Raw genomic sequence first — 21,574 nt, 5'->3', positions numbered from 1 at the left:
GGAGATTTTTATATATCAGTATATATCCATCTTGCATTTTTTAAACAGATGCTTATTATTTCACAGTATGGACGTACCATGTTTATTTCAGCATTCTCCTATAGATGGATATTTAAGTTCTTTTCAGGTTGATTTTGTTTGTTTGTGTTGCTATTTAAAACAATGTTTCAGTTTTAAAAAACCCTGTACCTACATATTTGTTCACATACAGGAATATTTCTCAAGCGATACTACTAAGGATTGGAATTGCTGGGTGACAGTTATGCACTAGATACTTGGAATTTGCCCTATGAAAAGGCTATTCCAGTTTAGCTGCCAACAGCGCATGGAATATCAAATTTCTTATACAGTTCTCAAATTTAATAGATATTTATTTTTTGTATCCTGATAGATGAAAAATGATACTGAATCATTTGAGTTTGTACCCCTCTGTTTACTAATGAGTTTGAGTAATCCCCTTACCATACATGTATTGGCCACTTGTACTTACTTTTATTTATTTATTTATTTATTTTTTTGAGACAGAGTCTCACTCTGTCACCCAGGCTGGAGTGCAGTGGCACAGTCTCGGCTCACTACAAGCTCCACCCCGTGGGTTCACGCCATTCTCCTGCCTCAGCCTCCCGAGTAACTGGGACTATAGGCGCCCGCCACCATGCCTGGCTAACTTTTTTGTATTTTTAGTAGAGACGGGGTTTCACCATGTTAGCCAGGATGGTCTTGATCTCCTGACCTCGTGATCAGCCCGCCTCAGCCTCCCAAAGTGCTGGGATTACAGGCGTGAGCCACCACGCCCGGCCTATGTTTAGCTTTTAAGTCCACATGGAATTTATTTTTGTGACTGGTTTTTGGTAGGGCTTTAGCTTACCACTCCTCAAAATTGATAACCAGTTATCCCAACACAACTTGTTATACTACCTGTTCTTCTTAAATTTGAAATGCCATTTTTACGATAGACTGCATTCCTATACATACATGTGTTTGTTTCTGTGCTAGTTCTATTTCATTAGTCCATTTGTCTATTTTAAATTAAATTTTTTATTTTTTAAAGGCGGGATCTTGTTCTCTTGCCTAGGCTGGAGTGCAGTGGCATGGTCATAGTTCACTGCAGCCTTCAACTCCTAAGGCTCACAAGATTCTCCTGGCTTAGTGTCCCATGCCAGCTAAGCTAATTTGTCTCTTTCTGTGCTAAAACCACATTGTTTAACTTACTATAACTATATGTTACTATCTGGTAAGGCAAGTTCTTGTTGTTCTTTATCAAGATTTTCTTGGCTTTCCTTCTACTCTTTAGAGAATCAGCTTGTCAGTTTCAGACAAAAACATCTCTTTGGGATTTTGATTGAAATTGCATTGATTTTGGAATAATAGTGGGGGGAGGGGAATTGTAAACATGTTGGTATTGGGTCTTTCCACCAAGGAACATGGTGTAGTTTGTGTATTTCAGTAAAATTTCATGGTTTTCTTTATGTAGGTGTTGTATATTTGTTCTTGAGTTTGTTCCTAGACTAGTATTTTATAGCTTTGTTGCTCTTATGAACAGGATAATTGTTTTTGTTTGTTTGTTTGTTTTTGAGATGGAGTCTTGCTCTATCTCCCAGGCTGGAGTACAGTGGCACGATCTCGGCTCACTGCAACCTCCGCCTCCCTGGTTCAAGCGATTTTCCTGCCTCAGTCTCCCGAGTAGCTGGGACTGCAGGCATGCACCACCATACCTGGCTAATTTTTTTGTATTTTTAGTGGAGACGGGGTTTTGCCATGTTGGCCAGGCTGGCCTCAAGCTCCTGACCTCAGGTGATCCACCTGTCTGGGCCTCCCAGTGTGCTGGGATTACAGGCATGAGCCACTGTGCCTGGTCGATAGTTGTTTTTTAAATTACATTTTGTAATGATTACTGAGATATATGGCAGATTTCTGTATGTTGATTTTGTCTTTGGCCTGTTTGCTGAACTGTTGTTAGTTCCTTGTTAGTTATAGTTTTTTAGTTGATTTTCTTGGATTTTCTAGATAGATAAACATGTAGTCTGTAAGTTTTGAGTTTTGTCTCCTACTTTCTAACATTTGTAGGTCTTGTTTTATTTCCTCATTTGGTGGTAGAAATCTTGGCTTATTCCTGACTTTAATGATTGTGTATGTGAAAGATGCTTGCCTTCATGTGTAGGATAAATGCTAATTGAAGCCACACTGAGATTCCTTGCTTAAACTTATCAGAGTGTTAAAAATCAAAATGTTTGATAACACTCTTTGTTGTCAAGACTGTGGGGTAAAAGACACTCACACGTTGGAGGTAGGAGTTTAAATTGGTACATTGCCCATGGAAGGCAATTTGGCAGCATTATATAAAGATACACATGTATTACATACATTATTCTGGATGTATTAGTATACTTAAATAAATAAAAGTTTAAAAAATAAATATGCAAATTTCCTTTGATCTTGGCAGGGCACAGTGGCTCACATCTGTAATCCCAGCACTTTGGGAGGCCGAGGCCGGCGGATCACCTGAGCCCAGGAGACCAGCCTGGCCAACATGGTGAAACCTCGTCTCTACTGAAAATACAAAAATTAGCCAGGCATGGTGGCGTGCGCCTGTAATCCCAGCTACTCCGGAGGCCGAGGCAAGAGAATTGCTTGAACCTGGGAGGTGGAGGTTGCAGTAAACTGAGATCGCACCACTGCACTCCAGCCTGGGCGACAGAGTGAGACTCTGTCTTAAAAAAAAAAATTTGCTTTGATCTAGCAATTCTAGTTCAGGGATACACACACACACACACACACACACACACACACACACACACACACACACAATGAAATCTACAATGTTATTTATAATAGCAAACAATTGAATACTACAAAATAAGAATGAGAAACTTATATGTACTGAAAAGGAAAAACATGTATCTTACGTTACTATGACTATAAAAAGAGCTTGGTGTGTACTGCGTTCCTTTTTGTGTAGATAGGGAAGGAGAGAACATATATTTGTTAATTTGCCTGAAGAGATTCTGGAGGAATACACAAGAATCTGTTGAGTGGTTACCTGTTGGTGGGGCAAATGGAATTGAATGGAAGGGAGATAGAGTTGGGAATGGGCCTGCCCTTTATAAACCTCTTTAGTTGATATTTGAGCCACATGATTGTATTATATATATGTATATGTGCGTGTGTATATGTATAATATATTGCATACATCATATATATATATATATGTCTTTTAGTTTTTTTTGAGACGGGGTCTCACTCGGTCACCCAGGCTGGAGTGTAGTGGCACAATCACTGCTAACTGCAGCCTCAACCTCCCAGGCTCAAGCAATCCTCGTACTTCAGCCTCCCAAGTAGCTGGGACTACAGGCACATACTACATGCCTGGCTATGTTTTTTTATTTTTAGTAGAGACGAGGTTTCGCCGTGTTGGTCAGGCTGGTGTCGAACTCTTGACCTCAGGTGATCCACCCACCTTGGCCTCCCAAAGTGCTGGGATTATAGGTGTGAGCCACTGTGCCCAGCCACAGTTGTCTTTATATATATTCCTAGGGCTTAGATAAGTGTATTTATCATTTTATGAAGGAAAAATGGCTACATGTAGGTAATTATATGTAACTGTGAACTTAGTAAGAGACTCCAGGTTTGAGGCCTGATTTTTGCAAACTTTTTCACTGGGCCATGTTTCTACATTGCTGAATGTAGAAGAGATATTATCCTGGTCACTGGAGCATATCCCTTTGGCAGTGCCAACATGGTTCATTACTGGAAAACTTTAGAATATATATGATTTTCTGCCTTCCTAAATAGAGTCTCCTGAAAATCATTTAATGTTTTCTGGAGTATTGTTGAATAGTACTTTAATATAGTGCTGTCCCTAGAGGTTTTTGAGACGTAGAAAATAAAAGCTTGCATTTATTGATTATTATATTGTGCCTGGCACTGTGCTAAATATTTTATATGTGTATTTCATATTGGTCCTGTGAGATTTCACAAATGCAATCAAGAATGATTGAGGTTAACTAATTTGCCCAAAATCTCTTCCAAGGGTTGAAAGGCAGAATTTTGATTCCAGATTTCTCCCACTCCAGAGTGTGTGTTTTTTTGGTTTTTTTTTGAGACAGAGTCTCACTCTGTGATCCAGGCTGGAGTACAGTGGTGTGATCACAGCTCACTGCAGCCTCAACCTCCCTAGGCTCAGGTGATTGTCCCCACCTTAGCTTCTCAAGTAGCGGGGACTACAGGCGCACAATACCATGCCCAGCTAATTTTTTATTTTTTGTAGAGACAGGGTTTTGCCATGTTGTCCAGGCTGGTCTTGAACTCCTGAGCTCAAGCAATCTGCCAGCCTCAGTCTCCCCAGGTGTTGGGATTATTACAGGTGTGAGCCACCACTCCCAGCCGAGCCTGGGTTCTTTTTTTTTTTTTTTTGGTGGATCAGCTAATTTTGAATTTCAAAATAATAAGTTCACAAAAGCTATTATTAATGAAAATATTCAACACCCAAGGTGATTTACGAAGTTTAACTCAGATACTATCTTGTTCCCAGAACATTTATAAACACAACATATATATATATACACACACATATATATATCTCACTGAGTTAAATTTATATATTGAAAATAGGAATACAAGATATAAAAAAACGCAAAGGTTTAACTGAAAGTTTTTGTAATTATATACTTATATTGGGATTGCAAGATGAATATAATGCTATTTATTTTATTCTTTTCTTTCTGAATTTATAGGGCTTGGAAGTATTTTGCACAGAAGACGATCTGTGTTCTGACATTTCCCTAAAGTTCTTTGAACCTCAAGATAGAGATGATCTCTATTTTTATATTGCCACGTAAATAGGTTTGGTGCTCACCCTTCATTGTTTTCTTTCTTTTTTTTTTTTGGTACTGAGTCTCCCTCTGTCGCCCAGGCTGGAGTGCAGTGGTGTGATCTCGGCTCATTGCAACCTCTGCCTCCTGGGCTCAAGCGATTCTCGTGCCTCAGCCTCCCGAGTAGCTGGGACAACAGGCGTGTGCCACCATGTCCGGCTAAATTTTTTCTGTATTTTTAGTAGAGACGGGGTTTCTATTCATATGAAGGTAGTTCAACTCCTAAGGATCTGGGATAGGAAATAAGAGAAGAAAAATGCTGTTTCTAGAATCGCCTCTTTGTGGTTCTAATTTCTTCTCATCAGTACCTATAATTGCCAAAATAATATTTTTAAAACTCTGGGAAATATGAATTCACTTTGGTAATAGTTCATTCCGAGTATGTTTTAATAACTCTAGATATATTTTAAATCCCCAAATTGAAGGATTTTGAAAAACACTCAAAATATACATATATATATATATAATATATATATATTTTTTTTTTTTAGACAAACTTGCTTTGTTCCCCAGGCTGGATCAGGGCCGACTTGGCCTCAGGTGATCTGCCTCCGGTTCATCCATTTTCTGCCTCACCTCCAATACAGGATTACAGGCCCCCCACCACCCCGGCTAATCGGGGTTTTACCGTGTTAGCCAGGATGGTCTCGACCTCCTGACCTTGTGATCTGCCTGCCTCGGCCTCCCAGAGTGCTGGGATTACAGGCGTGAGCCACCGCACCCAGCCTCAATTATTATTATTTTTTTTTGAGATGGAGTCTTGCTCTGTCGCCCAGGCTGGAATGCAGTGGCACGATCTCGGCTCACTGCAAGCTCCACCTCCCGGGTTCACGCCATTCTCCCGTCTCAGCCTCCTGAGTAGCTAGGACTACAGGCGCCTGCCACTACGCCGGGCTAATATTTTGTATTTTTAGTAGAGACGGGGTTTGACCGTGTTAGCCAGGATGGTCTTGATCTCCTGACCTCGTGATCCGCCCGTCTTGGCCTCCCAAAGTGCTGGGATTACAGGTGTGAGCCACCGCGCCCAGCCGCTCGGCCTCAAATATTTTTATGTTTAGTCAGGTCTTATGTTAGTTTATGAGAACCAAGACTCAGTTTTGTACTGCGAGGCAGTGAGTTATTCATATGTTTGTGATCATTGATTGTGGTCAGAACCACAAAGCTGAAAGACTGCAGAAGGAACATGTGAACCTTCTATGTTCAATATACTGACTTTGGAGTGGAATTTGCTTTTTCTTTTTTTTTTTCTTTTGAGACGGGGTCTCGCACTGTCGCCCAGGCTAGAGTGCAGTGGTGTGATCTGGGCTCACTGCAAGCTCCAACTCCCAGGTTCATGCCATTCTGCCTCAGCCTCCCGAGTAGCTGGAACTACAGGCGCCCGCCACCACACCCCTCTAATTTTTTGTATTTTTAGTAGAGACGGGGTTTCATCGTGTTAGCCAGGATGGTCTCGATCTCCCGACCTTGAGATCCGCCTGCAGCCTCCCAAAGTGCTGGAATTACAGGCGTAAGCCACTGCACCCAGCCAGAATTTGCTTTTAATTAATGTTATTTCCTTAGTTTTTCATGGAAAATGTGAATTTTCCCACCTTTGCCAGAGAAAATACTTATATTTTTTATATTGAAGCCCAAAGTTTTTTTGTTAAGTTGCAAGGCTAAATTAAATTATTCTAATTTACAAAGTTGCTAGATAACTAGAATGGAATTATCTTTAAAAGTGGATTTTGGGGACAGGCATGGTGGCCCATGACTGTCATCCCAGCACTTTGGGAGGCCAAGGAGGGTGAATCTCTTGAGCCCAGGAGTTTGAGACTAGCCGGGGCAACGTGGCTTGACTTCATCTCTACAAAAAAAATTAAAAATTAGGAGTTTGGTGGCATGTGCCTGTAGTCCCAGCTACTCGAAAGGCTGAAGTCGGAGGATCGCTTAAGCCTGGGAGGTCAAGACTGCAGTGAACCGTGATCACACCACTGCAATTAAGCCTGGGCGACAGAGTGAGACCCTGTCTCAAAAAAAAAAAAATGGATATTGGGATTTACAAATATGGAACGCTTCACGAATTTGTGTGTCATCCTTGTGCAGGGGCCATGCTAATCTTCTCTGTATCATTCCAATTTTAGTATATGTGCTGCCAAAGCAAGCATGAGCCTGTGGTTGTTTTGTTTTGTTTTGTTTTGTTTTGTTTTGTTTTGTTTTGTTTTGTTTTGTTTTGTTTTGTTTGAGACGGAGTCTTGCTCTGTTGCTCAGGCTGGAGTGCAGTGGTGCGATCTTGGCTCTCTGCAACCTCTACCTCCTGGGTTCAAGCAGTTCTCTGCCTCAGCCTCCCGAGTAGTTGGGATTACAGGTGCCTGCCACCATGCCCAGCTAATTTTTGTATTTTTAGTAAAGATAGGGTTTCATCAGCTTGGCCAGGCTGGTCTTGAACTCCTGACCTCATGATCCACCCTCCTCGGCCTCCCAAAGTGCTGGGATTACAGGCATGAGCCACTGCGCCCGGCCGAGCCTGTGTTCTTAAACTGTTTTATGGTCAAGATCCATGATGGCCCCACATATACCATAGTCAAGAAACTATTGAGGCCTGGCACGGTGGCTCGTGCCTATAATCCCAGCACTTCGGGAGGGTGATGAGGGCAGATTGCTTGAGCCCAGGAGTTTGAGACTAGCCTGTGCAACATGGCAAAACCCTGTCTCTACAAAAAAGTACAAAAAGTTAGCTAGGTGTGGAGGCTCAAGCCTGTAGTCCCAGCTACTCGGGATGCTGAGGTGGGAGGATCACTTGATCCCAGGGAGGTCAAGGCTGCAGGAAGCCATGATTGCTCCACTGCACTCCATCCTGGGTAACAGAGTGAGGCCCTATCTCAAAAAAAAGAAAAAAAGGAAGCTATTGAATCCATGATGGCCCCAGATACGTTATAGTTAGTGAAGTTCTTGGCCTAGTTTTTCTTACTCGTTGTTTACCTTTAGGTCACCAGCTATTACATTTTATTGTTGTCGGGCCTTTACTTTCCTGCTGGGATTCTTAACCCAGGAGGCCAAGCTAAAGATGAGAGTGGACACAATGAGCGGTGGGAGGGTAAGTATAGTTTTTAAAAGGCATATTTGATAATGTGATGGTTTTGATTTTCATCAAAATGTTTTACTTTCAGATTTTTTTTTTTTTGAGACAGAGTTTCACTCTTGTCACCCAGGCTGGAGTGCAATGGCACGATCTTGGCTCACTGCAACCTCTGCCTCCTGAATTCAAGTGATTCTCCTGCCTCAGCCTCCCGAGTAGCTGGAATTACAGGTGCCCGCCACCATGCCCAGCTAATTTTTGTATTTTTAGTAAAAACAGGTTTCACCATGTTGGCTAGGCTCATCTGGAACTCCTGACCACAGGTGATTGCCCATCTTGGCCTCCCAGAGTTCTGGGATTACAGGCGTGTACCACCGCGCCCAGCCATATTAAAAAAATTTTTTTTTTACAGGCAGAATCTCTCCTGTCACCCAGGCTGGAGTGCAATGTTGCAATCATGGCTCACTGTAGCCTCCTGGGATCAAGTGATCCTCCCACCTCTGCCTCCTTAGTAGCTGGGACTATAGGCGTGGACCACCATGCCCAGCTTATTTTTTTTAAGTTTATTTTTTGTAGAGACAGGGTCTCCCTGTGTTGCCCAGGCTGGTCTCAAACTCTTGGGCTCAAGCTATCCTTCTGCCTCGGCACCCCCCGCCCCAAATACTGGGAGTACAGGTGTTAGCCACTGGCCCCGGCCAGGACATCATATTTTATTGAGATACAATTTATATAACATAGAATTTACAAATGTAATATAAAAGTCAATGATTTTCAGTACATTTATAGAGTTGTAAAATCTTGATTACAACTCAATTTTAGTTCATTACCATCATCCCTGAAAGATTGCTTGTGCTTATTTGCAGTCAGTCCTGTTCCTGTGCCCCAGCCCCAACCACTAATCTATTTTCTGTTTCTGTAGCTTTGTATTTTCTGGACATTTCATATAAATGAAATCATATAGTATGCAGTCTTTTCCTCTGACGTCTTTCACTTAGCATAATGTCTTCATGGTTCATCCTTGTTGTAGCATATATCAATACTCCATTCCTTTTTTTTTTTTTATTTTTAGAGATGAGACCTCGCTGTGTTGCCCAGGCTAGCAGGTAGTGGCTATTCATGGGCGTGATCATAGCACACTGCAGCCTTGAACTTCTGGGCTCAAGTGATCCTCCCACCTCAGCCTCCTGGGTAACTGAGATTATAGGTGTGCGCCACCACACCTGACACCATTCGTTTTTATTGCCCAGTAATATTCTTTTTTTTTTTTTTTTTTTTTTGAGATGGAGCTTCACTCTTTCGCCCAGGCTGGAGTGAAGTGGCACCATTTTGGCTCACTGCAACCTCTGCCTCCTGGGTTCAAGCGATTCTCCTGCCTCAGCCTCTTGAGTAGCTGGGATTATAGGTACCCACTACCACGCCTGGCTAATTTTTGTACTTTTAGTAGAGATGGGGTTTCACCATGTTGGCCAGGCTGGTCTCGAACTCCTGACCTCAAATGATTTACCTACCTCAGCTTCCCAAAGTGCTAGGATTACAGGTATGAGCCACTGTGCCCAGCCTGTCCATTAATATTCTATTACACCTAATACATTTTGTTTATCCATTCATCAGTTGATAGACATTTGGATTGTTTCCACCTTTTGGCTATTGTGAATAGTGCTGCTATGAACACTTGTACAAGTTTTTGTGTGGACATATGTTTTCATTTCTCTTAGGTAGATGATATCATATGGTAACTCTGTTTAACTTACTGAGGAACTGCCAGACTGTGTTCCAAAGCAGCTGTACCATTTTACATTCCCACTAGCAATGTATGAGGGTTCTGTTTTCTTCATATGCTTGCCAACACTTGTTACTGTCCTTTTTTATTGTAGGGCGTGAAGCGGCATTTCATTGTGGTTTTGATTTGCATTTCCCCGATAAGTAATGATGTGGAACAAGTTTTTATGTGTTTATTGGTCTTTTGGATTTCTTCTTTATAGAAATGTCTATTCAGATCTTTTGCCCATTTTAAGATTGGATTATTTGTCTTGTCATTAATGGGTTCTTTTTTTTTTTTTTTTTTTTACACAGGGTCCCACTCTGTCACCAAGGCTGGAGTGCAGTAGTGTGATCTCAGCTCACTGCAATCTCTACCTCCCAGGCTCAAGCAATTCTCCTGCCTCAGCCTTCCGAGTAGCTGGGATTACAGGCATGCGCCACTACTGCCCGGCTAATTTTTGTATTTTTAGTAGAGATGGGGTCTCACCATGTTGGCCAGGCTGGTCTTGAACTCCTGATCTCAAATGATCCACTCGCCTCAGCCTCCTAGAGTGCTGGGATTATAGGTGTGAGCCACTGTGCCTGGCCATTATTGAGTTCTTGATATAGTTTGATACCATCCCCTATCACATATATGATTTGCACATACTTTCTCCTGCCCTGTAGGTTGTCTTCACCACTTTCTTGAAGGTATCCTTTGAAGCACAAAAGTTTAAAATTTTGATGAGGTGAAGCTTCTCTGTTTTTTTGGTTTTTTGTTTTTTTGAGACCGAGTCTTATTCTGTTACCCAGGCTGGAGTGCAGAGGCGTGATCTCGGCTCACTGTAAGCTCTGCTTCCCAGGTTCAAGCGATTCTTGTGCCTCAGCCTTCTGAGTAGCTGGGATTACGGGCACATGCCACCATGCCTGGCTGATTTTTGTATTTTTAGTAGAGATGGGGTTTCACCATGTTGGCCAGGCTGGTCTCAAACTCCTGACCTCAAGTGATCCACCTGCCTTGGCCTCCCAAACAGAGGCGTGAGCCACCGCGCCCAGCCGAGGTGCAGCTTCTTAATTTTCTTTTATGCTTGTGGTTTTAGTGTTGTGGCTGGGAATTCATTGTCTGACCCGAGTTACTGAGATTTACTCCAATGTTTTCTTCTAAAAGTTTTATAGTTTTAGCTTTTGTATTTAGGACTGTGGTCCACTTTTAAATTTCTGTGTATGGTATGAGGTCGGGGTCCAGCTTCATTCTTTTGCATGTGGATTGCAGTTATGCCAGCAAGTTTGGTTGAAATAACTGTTCTTTTCCCATTGAATGGTCTTGACCTCTATATTGAAAATCAATTGACCATAAATGTTAGGGCTTTTAGACTCTCAGTTCCATTGACCTATATGTCTATCCTTACCCTGTTGTTCATTTCTAATTTATTCATTTTTGGTAGGAGAGCATGCTTTGTATGATTTCAATCTCTTTAAATTTGTTGAGATTTGTTTTCTTGCATAGCATATGATTTTTTTTTTCACAGAATGTTCTATGTGTGCTTGAAAAGAATGTCTGTTTTGCTATTGTTGGGTGTTCTGTAGATGTCACTTAGGTCAAGTTGGTTGATAGTATTGACCAAGTTTTCCATATACTTGTTGGTTTTCTGTCTAGTTACTCTCTCCATTATTGAGAGTGGGGTATTGAAATCTTTTGCTATTATTGAATTATCTGTTTCTCCAGTTTTGTCAGTTTTTATTAAATGTATTTTGGGACTCTATTGTTAGATGTGTATATGGTATATTGTCTTGATGAATTAACTCTTTTATCCACATAAAATGCCCCTCCTTGTCTCTAGTAACATATTTTTGTCTTAGGGTACTGGTTTTTAAAAGACTGAGGGAAGATTTCTTTCTTCATCCTTCTTATTTGCTTCTTTTTTTTTTTTTTTGAGACAGAGTCTTGCTCTGTCATCCAGGCTGGAGTGCAGTGGCATGGTCTTGGCTCACCGCAGCCTCTGCCTCCCAGATTCAAGCTATTCTCATGCCTCAGACTCCCGAGCAGCTGGGATTATAGGCACGTACCACCACACCCAGCTAGTTTTTGTATTTTTAATATAAATGGGGTTTTACCATGTTGGCCAGGCTGTTCTCCAACTCCTGACCTCAGGTGATCCACCCACCTCAGCCTCCCAAAGTGCTGGGTTTACAAGTGTGAGCCACCGCACCCAGGTCTTATTTGCTTCTTGTCCTATACTTTGGGAAGCCAGGTATTAGAATTATTATACCAGAGCACCAGTACTTGCCACTCCTCTATTATATTAGGGGTCTGAATAAGATTTTATTTTGTTTTTTATTTTAATTAATTTTTTTTGAGACAGAGTCTCACTCTGTCACCCAGGTTGGACTGTAGTGGCTCACTGTAGCCTCAACCTTCCAGGCTCAGGTGATCCTCCCACCTCAGCCTCCCCAGTAGCTAAGACTACAGGTGCATGCCACCATGCCTGGCTAAGTATTTTTTTTTTTTTTGAAACAGGTTCTTGCTCTGTCGCCCAGGCTGGAATGCGGTGACGTGATCTTGGCTCACTACAACCTCTGCATTCTGGGTTCAAGCGATTCTTGAGCTTCAGCCTCCCAAGTAGCTGGGATTACAGGCATGCACAACCACACCTGGCTAATTTTTGTATTTTTCAGTAGAGACGGGGTTTCGCCATGTTGGCCAGGCTGGTCTAGAACTCCTGACCTCAGGTAATCAGCCTGCCCCGGCCTCCCAAAATGCTGGGATTATAGGTGTGAGCCACCATGCCCAGCCCAGCCTATTGTTTTTAAATTAAAAAAAAAATTTTCCCAACACCATGGACCTGAAGGCAAAGTTTGTTTTGTTTTGAGACAAGGTCTGTGTCACCCAGGCTAGAGTGCAGTGGCTCTGTCAATCTCACTACAACCTTGTCCTCCTGGGCTCAAGGGATCCTCCTGCCTCAGCCTCCTGGAGTTTGGACTACAGGCACATGCCAACATACCCAGCTAATTTTGTAATTTTTTTGTAGAGATGGGGTCTTGCCATGTTGCCCAGGCTGGTCTCAAACTCCTGCTCAAGTGATCCTCCCTCCTTGGCCTCCCAAATTCCTGGGATTATAAGCATGAGCTACTGTGTCTGGCCAAAGATTTTATTTTATTTTTTTTATTTTTGAGACAGGGTCTCACTCTGTCACCCAGTCCTGAGTGCAGTGGTGTGATCTTGGCTCACGACAACCTCTGCCTCCTGGGTTCAAGCGATTCTTGTGCCTCAGCCTCCTGAGTACCTGGGATTGCAGGCGTAATCCACTGCACCTGGCCTCAAATATTTATTTATTTATTTATTTATTTATTTATTTATTTATTTATTTGAGACTAGTCTCGCTCTGTCGCCCAGGCTAGTGTGCAGTGGCGCAATCTCGGCTGTCTGCAACCTCCGCCTCCCGGGTTCAAGCAATTCTCTGCCTCAGCCTCTGAGTAGCTGAGATTACAGGCGCCCGCCATCACACTCAGCTAATTTTTGTATTTTTAGTAGAGATGAGGTTTCACCATCTTGGCCAGGCTGGTCTTGGAACTCCTGACCTCATGATCCACCCACCTTGGCCTCTCAAAGTGCTGGGATTACAGGCGTGAGTCACCACACCCAGCCAAAGATTTTATTTTTTAAAAATAGGTTCTGTAGTAAGAAAAATTTTGAAGTCTTTCCAACTTAAATTCTCTGACTTAACTATTTTTGGCTCCTTGCTTAGATGTCCTTTTGTCTAACTTGTGGAGTTTTGCTCTTGAGGTTTAAAATCTCACCTAAAATGTTTAACATTTGGGGAACATCGGTGAATACTGGATTCTTTTTATGCTCTTGCAGGTTTTTTTCCCAAGTCAAAAATTATTTCAAAATAAAGAGTTAAACTAGTTATCTTTTTTCACTTGCATACAATACTAGTCTTATTAAGTGACTTTGGAAGTATATTGATTTGGCAGTGTAACCTCCTAGAGACCTTCATGAGTTCAGTTCTTAGCTTTGGTATTAACATAGATATGTCCTAGTAATGTCATCTGGTTGGCAAATTTTTGTGAGTCACCGTAAGACTCTTTCTTTTCCCTCACAGCCATATTCATTCAGACAGTAAATTTTCTTGCATTTAGTAGTTCCCTAATGTGTCTTGAACCTATCCCTCCTGCCACTATTTTCATTCAAACCCCATCATCTCTTCTGGATTGTTGCAGTAGCTTTTTAATGGGTCTCCTTGTTTTACCTTGTATGGCATAGAAGTCCTTGGTGTCTTATCTGCCCCTCTGTCCTCATCTGCCTGCTTCTTCTGATACGCATGTAAACAACTGCTCATGATACCACTTATACACTTACTCCATACTGTTTAATGCCTTTGCTTGTGATCTTCCCTCTGCCTGTATCAGCTAATTATCTTTCTTTGAGACTCAACTCAGGCAATTTTTTTTCCAGAAAAACTTACTAGAGGATCTGACTTCATTCTTTTGCATGTGGATATCCAGTTGTCCCAGCACCATTTGTTGGAAAAAATATTCTTTCCCTCATTGAATTTTCTTGGCAACCTTGTGGGTTTTTTTGGGGGGTGGGGAGGGTGGGGCAGGGGTGAGACAGTCTCACTCTGTCACCCAGGCTGGAGTGCAGTGGTGAGATCTTGGCTCACTGCATCCTCCACCTGCCAGGTTCAAGCGATTCACAGCCTTCACCGCCCAGGTTCAAGTGATTCTCCTGCCTCAGCCTCCTGAGTAGCTGGGACTACAGGCACCTGCCACCACGCCTGGCTAATTTTTTGTATTTTATAGAGACGAGGTTTCACCATGTTGCCCAGGATAGTCTTGAACTCCTGAGCTCAGGCAGTCCACCCACCTTGGCCTCCCAAAGTGCTAAGATTGCAGGCGTGAGCCACTGCACCCGGCTATTCTTGTTGAAAATCAATTAACCATAAATAATATGGCTTTATTTCTGAACTCAATTTTTATTCCATTTATCTACACATCTATTCTTATGCCAGGACCATACTGTCTTAATACTGTACCTTTGTAGTAGGTTTTTAAATCAAGAAGTATGGATCTTCCAAATTTGTTCTTTTTCAAGATTGTATTAGCTTTGATTATTATGGGTCCCTTGAAATTCTATATGCATTTTAGGATTAGCTTGATGTTTTCTGCAAAGAAACCAGCTGGAATTTTGATGAAGTGAGTTGAATGTGTAGAATAACTTGGAGTATTTGTCTCTATTTTTTTATTTTATTTTTATTTTGTTTATTTTAGTTCAGGGTTTTTTTCTTCAGCTTTTCAAATTTGATATTTCTGTGCATTTTTGGTTTGACATAATTCTTAACAAATCTTTGTGACAAACTGTGCCCTTTGAGGCGCCTAACATAGTTAGAAGTGTACAGGCTTAACTTTGCAGTGCATGATTGTGGTGAGAAGGGAAGCATTTTCTTATTGGTGGTTTGACCACTCACTTGAAAAACTTTTTCCCACATATTTTCACATGTTTATCGTGCAAAGTTTTAGAAAATACAAAAAAGCAGAAAGAAAAATCCATAATTTCAGAGTTATGTCTGTAAGCTTGTATATATTCCTTTTTACATTTAACCATATAATATATAGGGAACATCTTTTATCTCACTGAAGACTACAGTGTTTTATTATTGTTGTTTTTGTTTTGTTTTTTTGAGACAGAGTCTCTGTCGCCCAGGCTGGAGTGCAGTGGCACAACTTCAGCCTCCCAGGTTTGAGTGATTCTCCTGCCTAAGCCTCCCGAGTAGCTGGGATTACAGGTGCCCGCCACCACACCCTGCTAATTTTTTTTGTATTTTTAGTAGAGTCAGGGTTTCACTAAACCAGGCTGGTTTGGTCTCGAACTCCTGACCTCAAGTGATCTGCCCGCCTCGGCCTCCCAAAGTGCTGGGATTACAGGTGTGAGCCACCGTGCCCAGCCTACAGTGTTATTTTTAATGTTGTGGCATACCTCATTTTGAGATACTTAATTAAACACCAATTAGGCTTATGTTTAGTTTTTTCCATAAGTGCTAGAATGAACATCTTTATAGTTAAATCTTTGCACAGATTCTTGACTATTTTCTAAGGCAAGTTCCTATAAGTAGAATTGCTAGTTTAAAAGAATACGTGGTTTTGAGTCTTTCTTGCTATTTTAGGATAGTATATTAATATTTGACAATAGTTTCTGTTAAAATCTGAAGGCAAGCTTATAAATATTTGCATTATTTCAAATTGCTGTTGGATGTTTATAGCAGCAACATTCACAATAGTCAAAAGGTGGAAGCAATCCAATCCATTGGCAGATGAATAGGATGAACAAAATGTGGTCTATAGCATATGATGGAATATTATTCAGCCTTAAAAGGAATGAAATTCTGATACATGCTACAGTATCAGTGGACCTTGAAAATATTATACTAAGTGAAATAGGCCAGACACAAAAGGACAAATGTGGTCTGATTCCATTTATATGAATTACGTAGAATAAGCAAATTCATAGAGACAGAAAGTAGAATAGAAGTTACCAGGGGTGGGTGGGGGCTGATAGGGAATCATTGTTTAACTGGTACAGAGTTTTAATTTGGGATGATTAAAGAGCTCTGGGCATGGATAGTAGTGATGATTGCACAACACTGTGAATGTACTTAACACCACTGAATTGTATAATTAAAAATGGTTAAAATGGTAAATTTGACGATATGTATATTTTAGTACAGTAAAAGAAACTACTATTGATGAATTCCGGAATTTCAGACAAAAACCACCTAGAAACCATGTGGTTGTTTTACTTACTGTGTTTGTCACATTGTGGCTAAGTGAACTCAGGGTTTGGATACTCATTTTGAATTTGATGGATTGACAGATGGAGCTGAGAACTAGGTTTCTAACCAATATTCATGCAATATGAAGACAGATTGAGCTATATACCAAGTAGTCTGCTAGGCACTGAGGACTAATGGTAAACAAGATAAGACACAGTCCCTAGAGTCTGCTGGTTCCTAAGATTGGACAGAAAAAAGAATAAACTTCTTATTAAGGAAAAAGGGATTAAAAAATCAGGTGATTTGTTTTCTCCTTAATGATTTCCTTTGTAGGGTGATTTTAAAATATCTTTTCCCCCCTTTCAGGTTGCTATGGAAATACATGACCACGCAAAAGGAAGTCCATTCTGATAATTCTGATACCTGAGATGTAACTGGACTGAAGAGTAGAAACAGGAAAAATTTTAGTGCCAACTTTAATTACAATGGCCACTGATTCAGGGGATCCAGCCAGCACAGAAGATTCTGAGAAACCTGATGGAATTTCATTTGAAAACAGAGTTCCCCAGGTTGCTGCAACTTTGACAGTAGAAGCTAGACTAAAGGAGAAAAACAGCACCTTCTCTGCTTCTGGGGAAACTGTAGAAAGGAAGAGATTTTTCCGAAAGAGTGTTGAAATGACGGAAGATGACAAAGTTGCCGAATCATCCCCCAAAGATGAGAGAATTAAGACTGCAATGAATATTCCAAGAGTAGATAAGCTTCCGTCAAATGTGCTGAGAGGTGGACAAGAAGTTAAATATGAACAGTGTTCAAAGTCAGCCTCAGAAATCTCAAAAGATTGTTTCAAGGAGAAAAATGAAAAGGAAATGGAAGAAGAAGCAGAAATGAAGGCTGTAGCTACTTCTCCTAGTGGCAGATTCCTGAAATTTGACATAGAACTAGGAAGAGGAGCATTTAAAACAGTATATAAAGGACTGGACACTGAAACATGGGTTGAGGTTGCTTGGTGTGAGCTGCAGGTAGGTATATAATCTTCTTGGTTATAATAAATTCAAGTTTTAACTGGCCTGGTCTTCTGTGTGATTCATGATTAAAATGTATCATGGATTAAAATAAAATGAAGGGCTTGTCCCCCATATTCTAGAAATTATGGTCGTTTCCTATATCCTCTTAGGAGCTCACTCCAAACTTTTTTTTCTCCTGTTGTTTTCTTTTCTGTTTTAAAGGGGAAGAAAAAAAAATCTATCATGGCTTTGTTTTTCTTTTTCCTTTTTTTTTTTTGAGGCGGAATCTTGATCTGTCACCCAGGCTGGAGTGCAGTGGCGCAATCTCGGCTCACTGCAACCTCTGCCACCTCAGCCTCCCAAATAGCTGGGATTACAGGTGCACGCCACTACACCCTGCTAATATTTTGGTTTTTTAGTAGAGATAGGGTTTCACCATGTTGACCAGGCTGGTCTTGAACTCCCGACCTCAGGTGATCCGCCCACCTCGGCCTCCCAAAGTGTTGGGATTACAGGCATGAGTCATGGCTCCCGGCCTATCATGACTTTCTTTTGGAAAAATTGTTTTAATTTGTTAGCTTTAGGGAAGTCCTCAAACTCTTAATGTCTCCTTTTGAAAACTTTTCATAAATATATGACTTATGAGTTGATTGTTATACTAAGTACTTGAGAATGTGATAGGGAAATATATTGAGTGTGGCATATACCTTTTCTCTTTTTCTTTCAACAAAATCTTGGGGGTTCATATGGTGTTTTTTAGAACAGGAAAGGTTTTACTTGATTCTTTGAGGACCTTTACTGATAGAAGCTCATGATGCCTTTGAGTTTACCTCAGAGAGTATCTCTGGAAGAAATAATCACCAGAATCTATTGAAGTTATTCAACTAGAATGTGTTTAGAAATGAGAAATGAAAGCAACAGGAGAATGATTGAATTGCCTACATATTTGGTTCCATAATAAATGTTCATGTAGTACTTTTAATTAATGAAGAACTAAATAGGGACAGAACATCATAGAAGGGGTTATAATGAGAAGTTTTAGACAGACGTGGGTCAAATATAAGAAAAATTTTTGTGACCTCAGTCAGCCCATGGGAAATGGTTATTGATCACATGGGATGCTTAAAATTAAGATGGAATAAAGCCAGTTGCTAAGAACAGGTTTCTGTTGCTCAAATTCCAGTGGTCTCTGTGAGTGTAGGTGTATATGTATGAAAACACCATGATTTCACTCATTCTGAATTTGCTGTAGGTTGCTGTTCATATAGGTTGGAATTTAGTCCAGGTTTCTGCATTTCTAGGAAGCTTTTTGTTTAATGCCATAGTTTCCAAACTTTACTGTTTATAAGAGTCAGTATTTGCTTCATATGCAAACTCTAGGGCCCATTGGTACAAATTCTGATTCAATAAATCTGGATTGGGGTGCAAGACTGCAATTTTTAAAAACTTCTTTTTAAAAGCTTCTAATTTAGGGAGTCCCTTGAACACTCTTTGGAAAGCAAGTTACTTATCAGTCAGACCCATTCCAGTGGGCCTCGAAAGGTATGTGCATGTGTGGAGTTTGCTTGGTTTTCTTCTCACTTGCTTTTTACCCTTTAAGAATTTTATATGGTATACATTGTAGTATGTAGTAGTATGTAGTAGAATTTTATATGATATACATTGTAGTAGAAATATTAGATAACGCAGGCAAGCAAGCATCAGAATCACCTAAAATTCCAGTACTTTGAATACAATGCTTTAAACATTTTAGTATATACATCTTTCTGGTATATATATATGCACACACACATATATCTTTCTATAAAATTTTATAATCTTTATTTTCACTTGAATGTCTTTTCATTATCTGTAAGTGTATATTTATTTATTTTTGTTAGTGTATATTTACATAATTTTTTTCTTTTTAAATTTTATTTTTGATTTCCAAATTTTAAGTTCAGAGGTACATGTGCAGGATGTGCAGGTTTGTTACATAGGTAAACGTGTGCCATGGTGGTTTGCTGCATAAATCATCCCATCACGTAGATATTTAGCCCAGCATCCATTAGCTGTTCTTCCTGATGCTCTCCCTCCTCCCACCCCCCCATTTTTTATTTTTTATTTCTTTTATTAATTTTTTTATTTTATTTTTTGAGGCAGGGTCTCACTCTTTTGCCCAGGCTGGAGTGCAGTGGCATGATCTCCGCTCATTGTAACCTCCGCCACCCAGGCTGAAGCAATTCTCCCACTTCAGCCTCTCGAGTAGCTGGGACTACAGGTGCGTGCCACCACTCCTGGCTAATTTTGTTTTTGTATTTTTTTTTTTTTTAATTCTACTTTAAGTTTTAGGATACATGTGCACAACGTGCAGGTTTGTTTTTGTATTTTTAGTAGAGATGGGGTTTTGCCATGTTGCCCTGGTTGGTCTCAAACTCCTGGGCTCAAGCCATCTGCCTGCCTTGGCCTCCCATAGTGCTGGGATTACAGGCGTGAGCCACTGTGCCTGGCCTACATAATTTTTAAAAAATAGATGCTTAGTATTTCATTATAAGGTTCTTCTAGGTTATTTAAGCAGTCCCCTGTTGTTGGATATGTAGGGCCTTTTGTTTTTGGGAGACGTAATCTCACGCTGTCATCTAGGCTGGAATGCAGTGGCACTGTCTTGGCTCACTGAAGCCTTAACCTCCCAGGCTCAAGCACTTCTCCCACCCCAGCCTCCCTAGTAGCTGAGACTGCAGATGTGTGCCACCACACTCAGGTAATAGTGTTTTTTGTTTGTTTGTTTGTTTGTTTGTTTTAGACAGAGTCTTGCTCTGTTGCCCAGGCTAGAGTGTAGTGGCACAATCTCGGCTCACTGCAACCTCCACCTCCCAGGTTCAAGTGATTATTCTGCCTCAGCCTCCCTAGTAGCTGGGACTACAGGCGCATGCCACCACGCCTGGCTAATTTTTGTATTTTTAGTAGAGATAGGGGTTTCACCATATTGGCCAGGCTGGTCTCGAACTCCTGACCTTGTGATCTGCCTGCCTCGGCCTCCCAAAGTGCTGGGATTACAGGCATGAGCCACCACGCCTGGCCGTGTTTTTATTTTTTGTAGAAATGAAGTCTTACTATTTTGCCCAAGCTGGTCTCACACTTCTGGGCTCAAGTACTCCTTCCACTTCGGCTTCCCGAAGTGCTGGAATTATAGGCATGAGCCACTGTAGCCTGCCAGGGTTTTTCTCTCTACTATTTTACTATTATAACCATGGCTATGATGAACATCCTTGTGTATAATATTGAAAGTTATGTAAATTTTAATTTCATCTCTGCATTGTGACATCAGTAGCACTCAACTTTTCGTGATAACATCTGTAAATGAGGGAAATAATTTCCATTCACTTGGTAGTAGGGTACATAGTAAAGATAAGTCAATCATTTTGCGAGCTGTGTACTCTAGTTATGTTAAAGGATGTTTAGGTAAAACTTGAAAATATTTCAGTGGGAGAAACTGCATAGGATACTGACTTCTTCTTTTTTTTTTTGAGGCAGAGTCTCGCTCTGTTGCCCAGGCTGGAGTGCTGTGGTGCAATCTCAGCTCACTGCAGCCTCCTGGGTTCCAGCCTCCTGGGTTCAAGCAATTCTCTTGCCTCAGCCTCCTGAGTAGCTGGGATAACAGGCATGCACCACCATGCCTGGCTAATTTTTGTATTTTTAGTAGAGGCAGGTTTCAACATACTGGCCAGGCTGGTCTTGAACTCCTGACCTCAGGTGATCTGCCCGCCTTGGCCTCCCAAAGTGCTGGGATTACAGGCGTGAGCCACCACACCTGGCTGTGGGATACTGACTTCTATCATTCACCTGTAGAAAGGTTTAAAAATCTCATAAGGTCTCACTACTCGAAGTGTGGTCCCTGGACCAGCAGCATGGACATCACCTGGGAGCTTGTCAGAACTACATATTCCCAGGCCTCATTCCAGACATTCTGAATCAGAATCTGACTTTTAGTATCACATCCAAGTGATTTGTATGCACAGTTAATAGAGTTTGGGAAGCACTTGAAATATGGGACCAAACCCAACAGCTAGCTGAAACACAGTAGGCATTCCTTTAATACGCTAACATGATCTTTATATTATATTATGTATTCTTTTTTTTTTTTTTTTTTTT

At 41.0% G+C, this 21,574-nt stretch overlaps 1 protein-coding gene and 1 non-coding gene across 2 annotated transcripts in view; one reads left to right on the top strand and one right to left on the bottom strand.

Annotated features, from left to right (window-relative positions):
- WNK3 (WNK lysine deficient protein kinase 3) overlaps positions 1 to 21,574 on the top strand; it is a 150,942-nt gene that overhangs the window by 6,772 nt on the left and 122,596 nt on the right. The window contains exon 2 of the mRNA XM_032756198.2: positions 16,803 to 17,458. Coding sequence (XP_032612089.1) covers positions 16,922 to 17,458 — 537 coding nt within the window. The 5' untranslated portion in view covers positions 16,803 to 16,921. The remainder of the gene's footprint in view (positions 1 to 16,802; positions 17,459 to 21,574) is intronic.
- Positions 6,909 to 7,011, bottom strand: LOC116812429 (U6 spliceosomal RNA). The gene has a single exon (XR_004370707.1). It is a non-coding gene; the product is annotated as a U6 spliceosomal RNA (small nuclear RNA).

The sequence above is a fragment of the Hylobates moloch genome, unplaced genomic scaffold, assembly GCF_009828535.3.
Source record: "Hylobates moloch isolate HMO894 unplaced genomic scaffold, HMol_V3 SCAFFOLD_7, whole genome shotgun sequence".
NCBI lineage: Eukaryota > Metazoa > Chordata > Mammalia > Primates > Hylobatidae > Hylobates > Hylobates moloch.
This window is presented reverse-complemented; position numbering and strand designations above follow the sequence as displayed.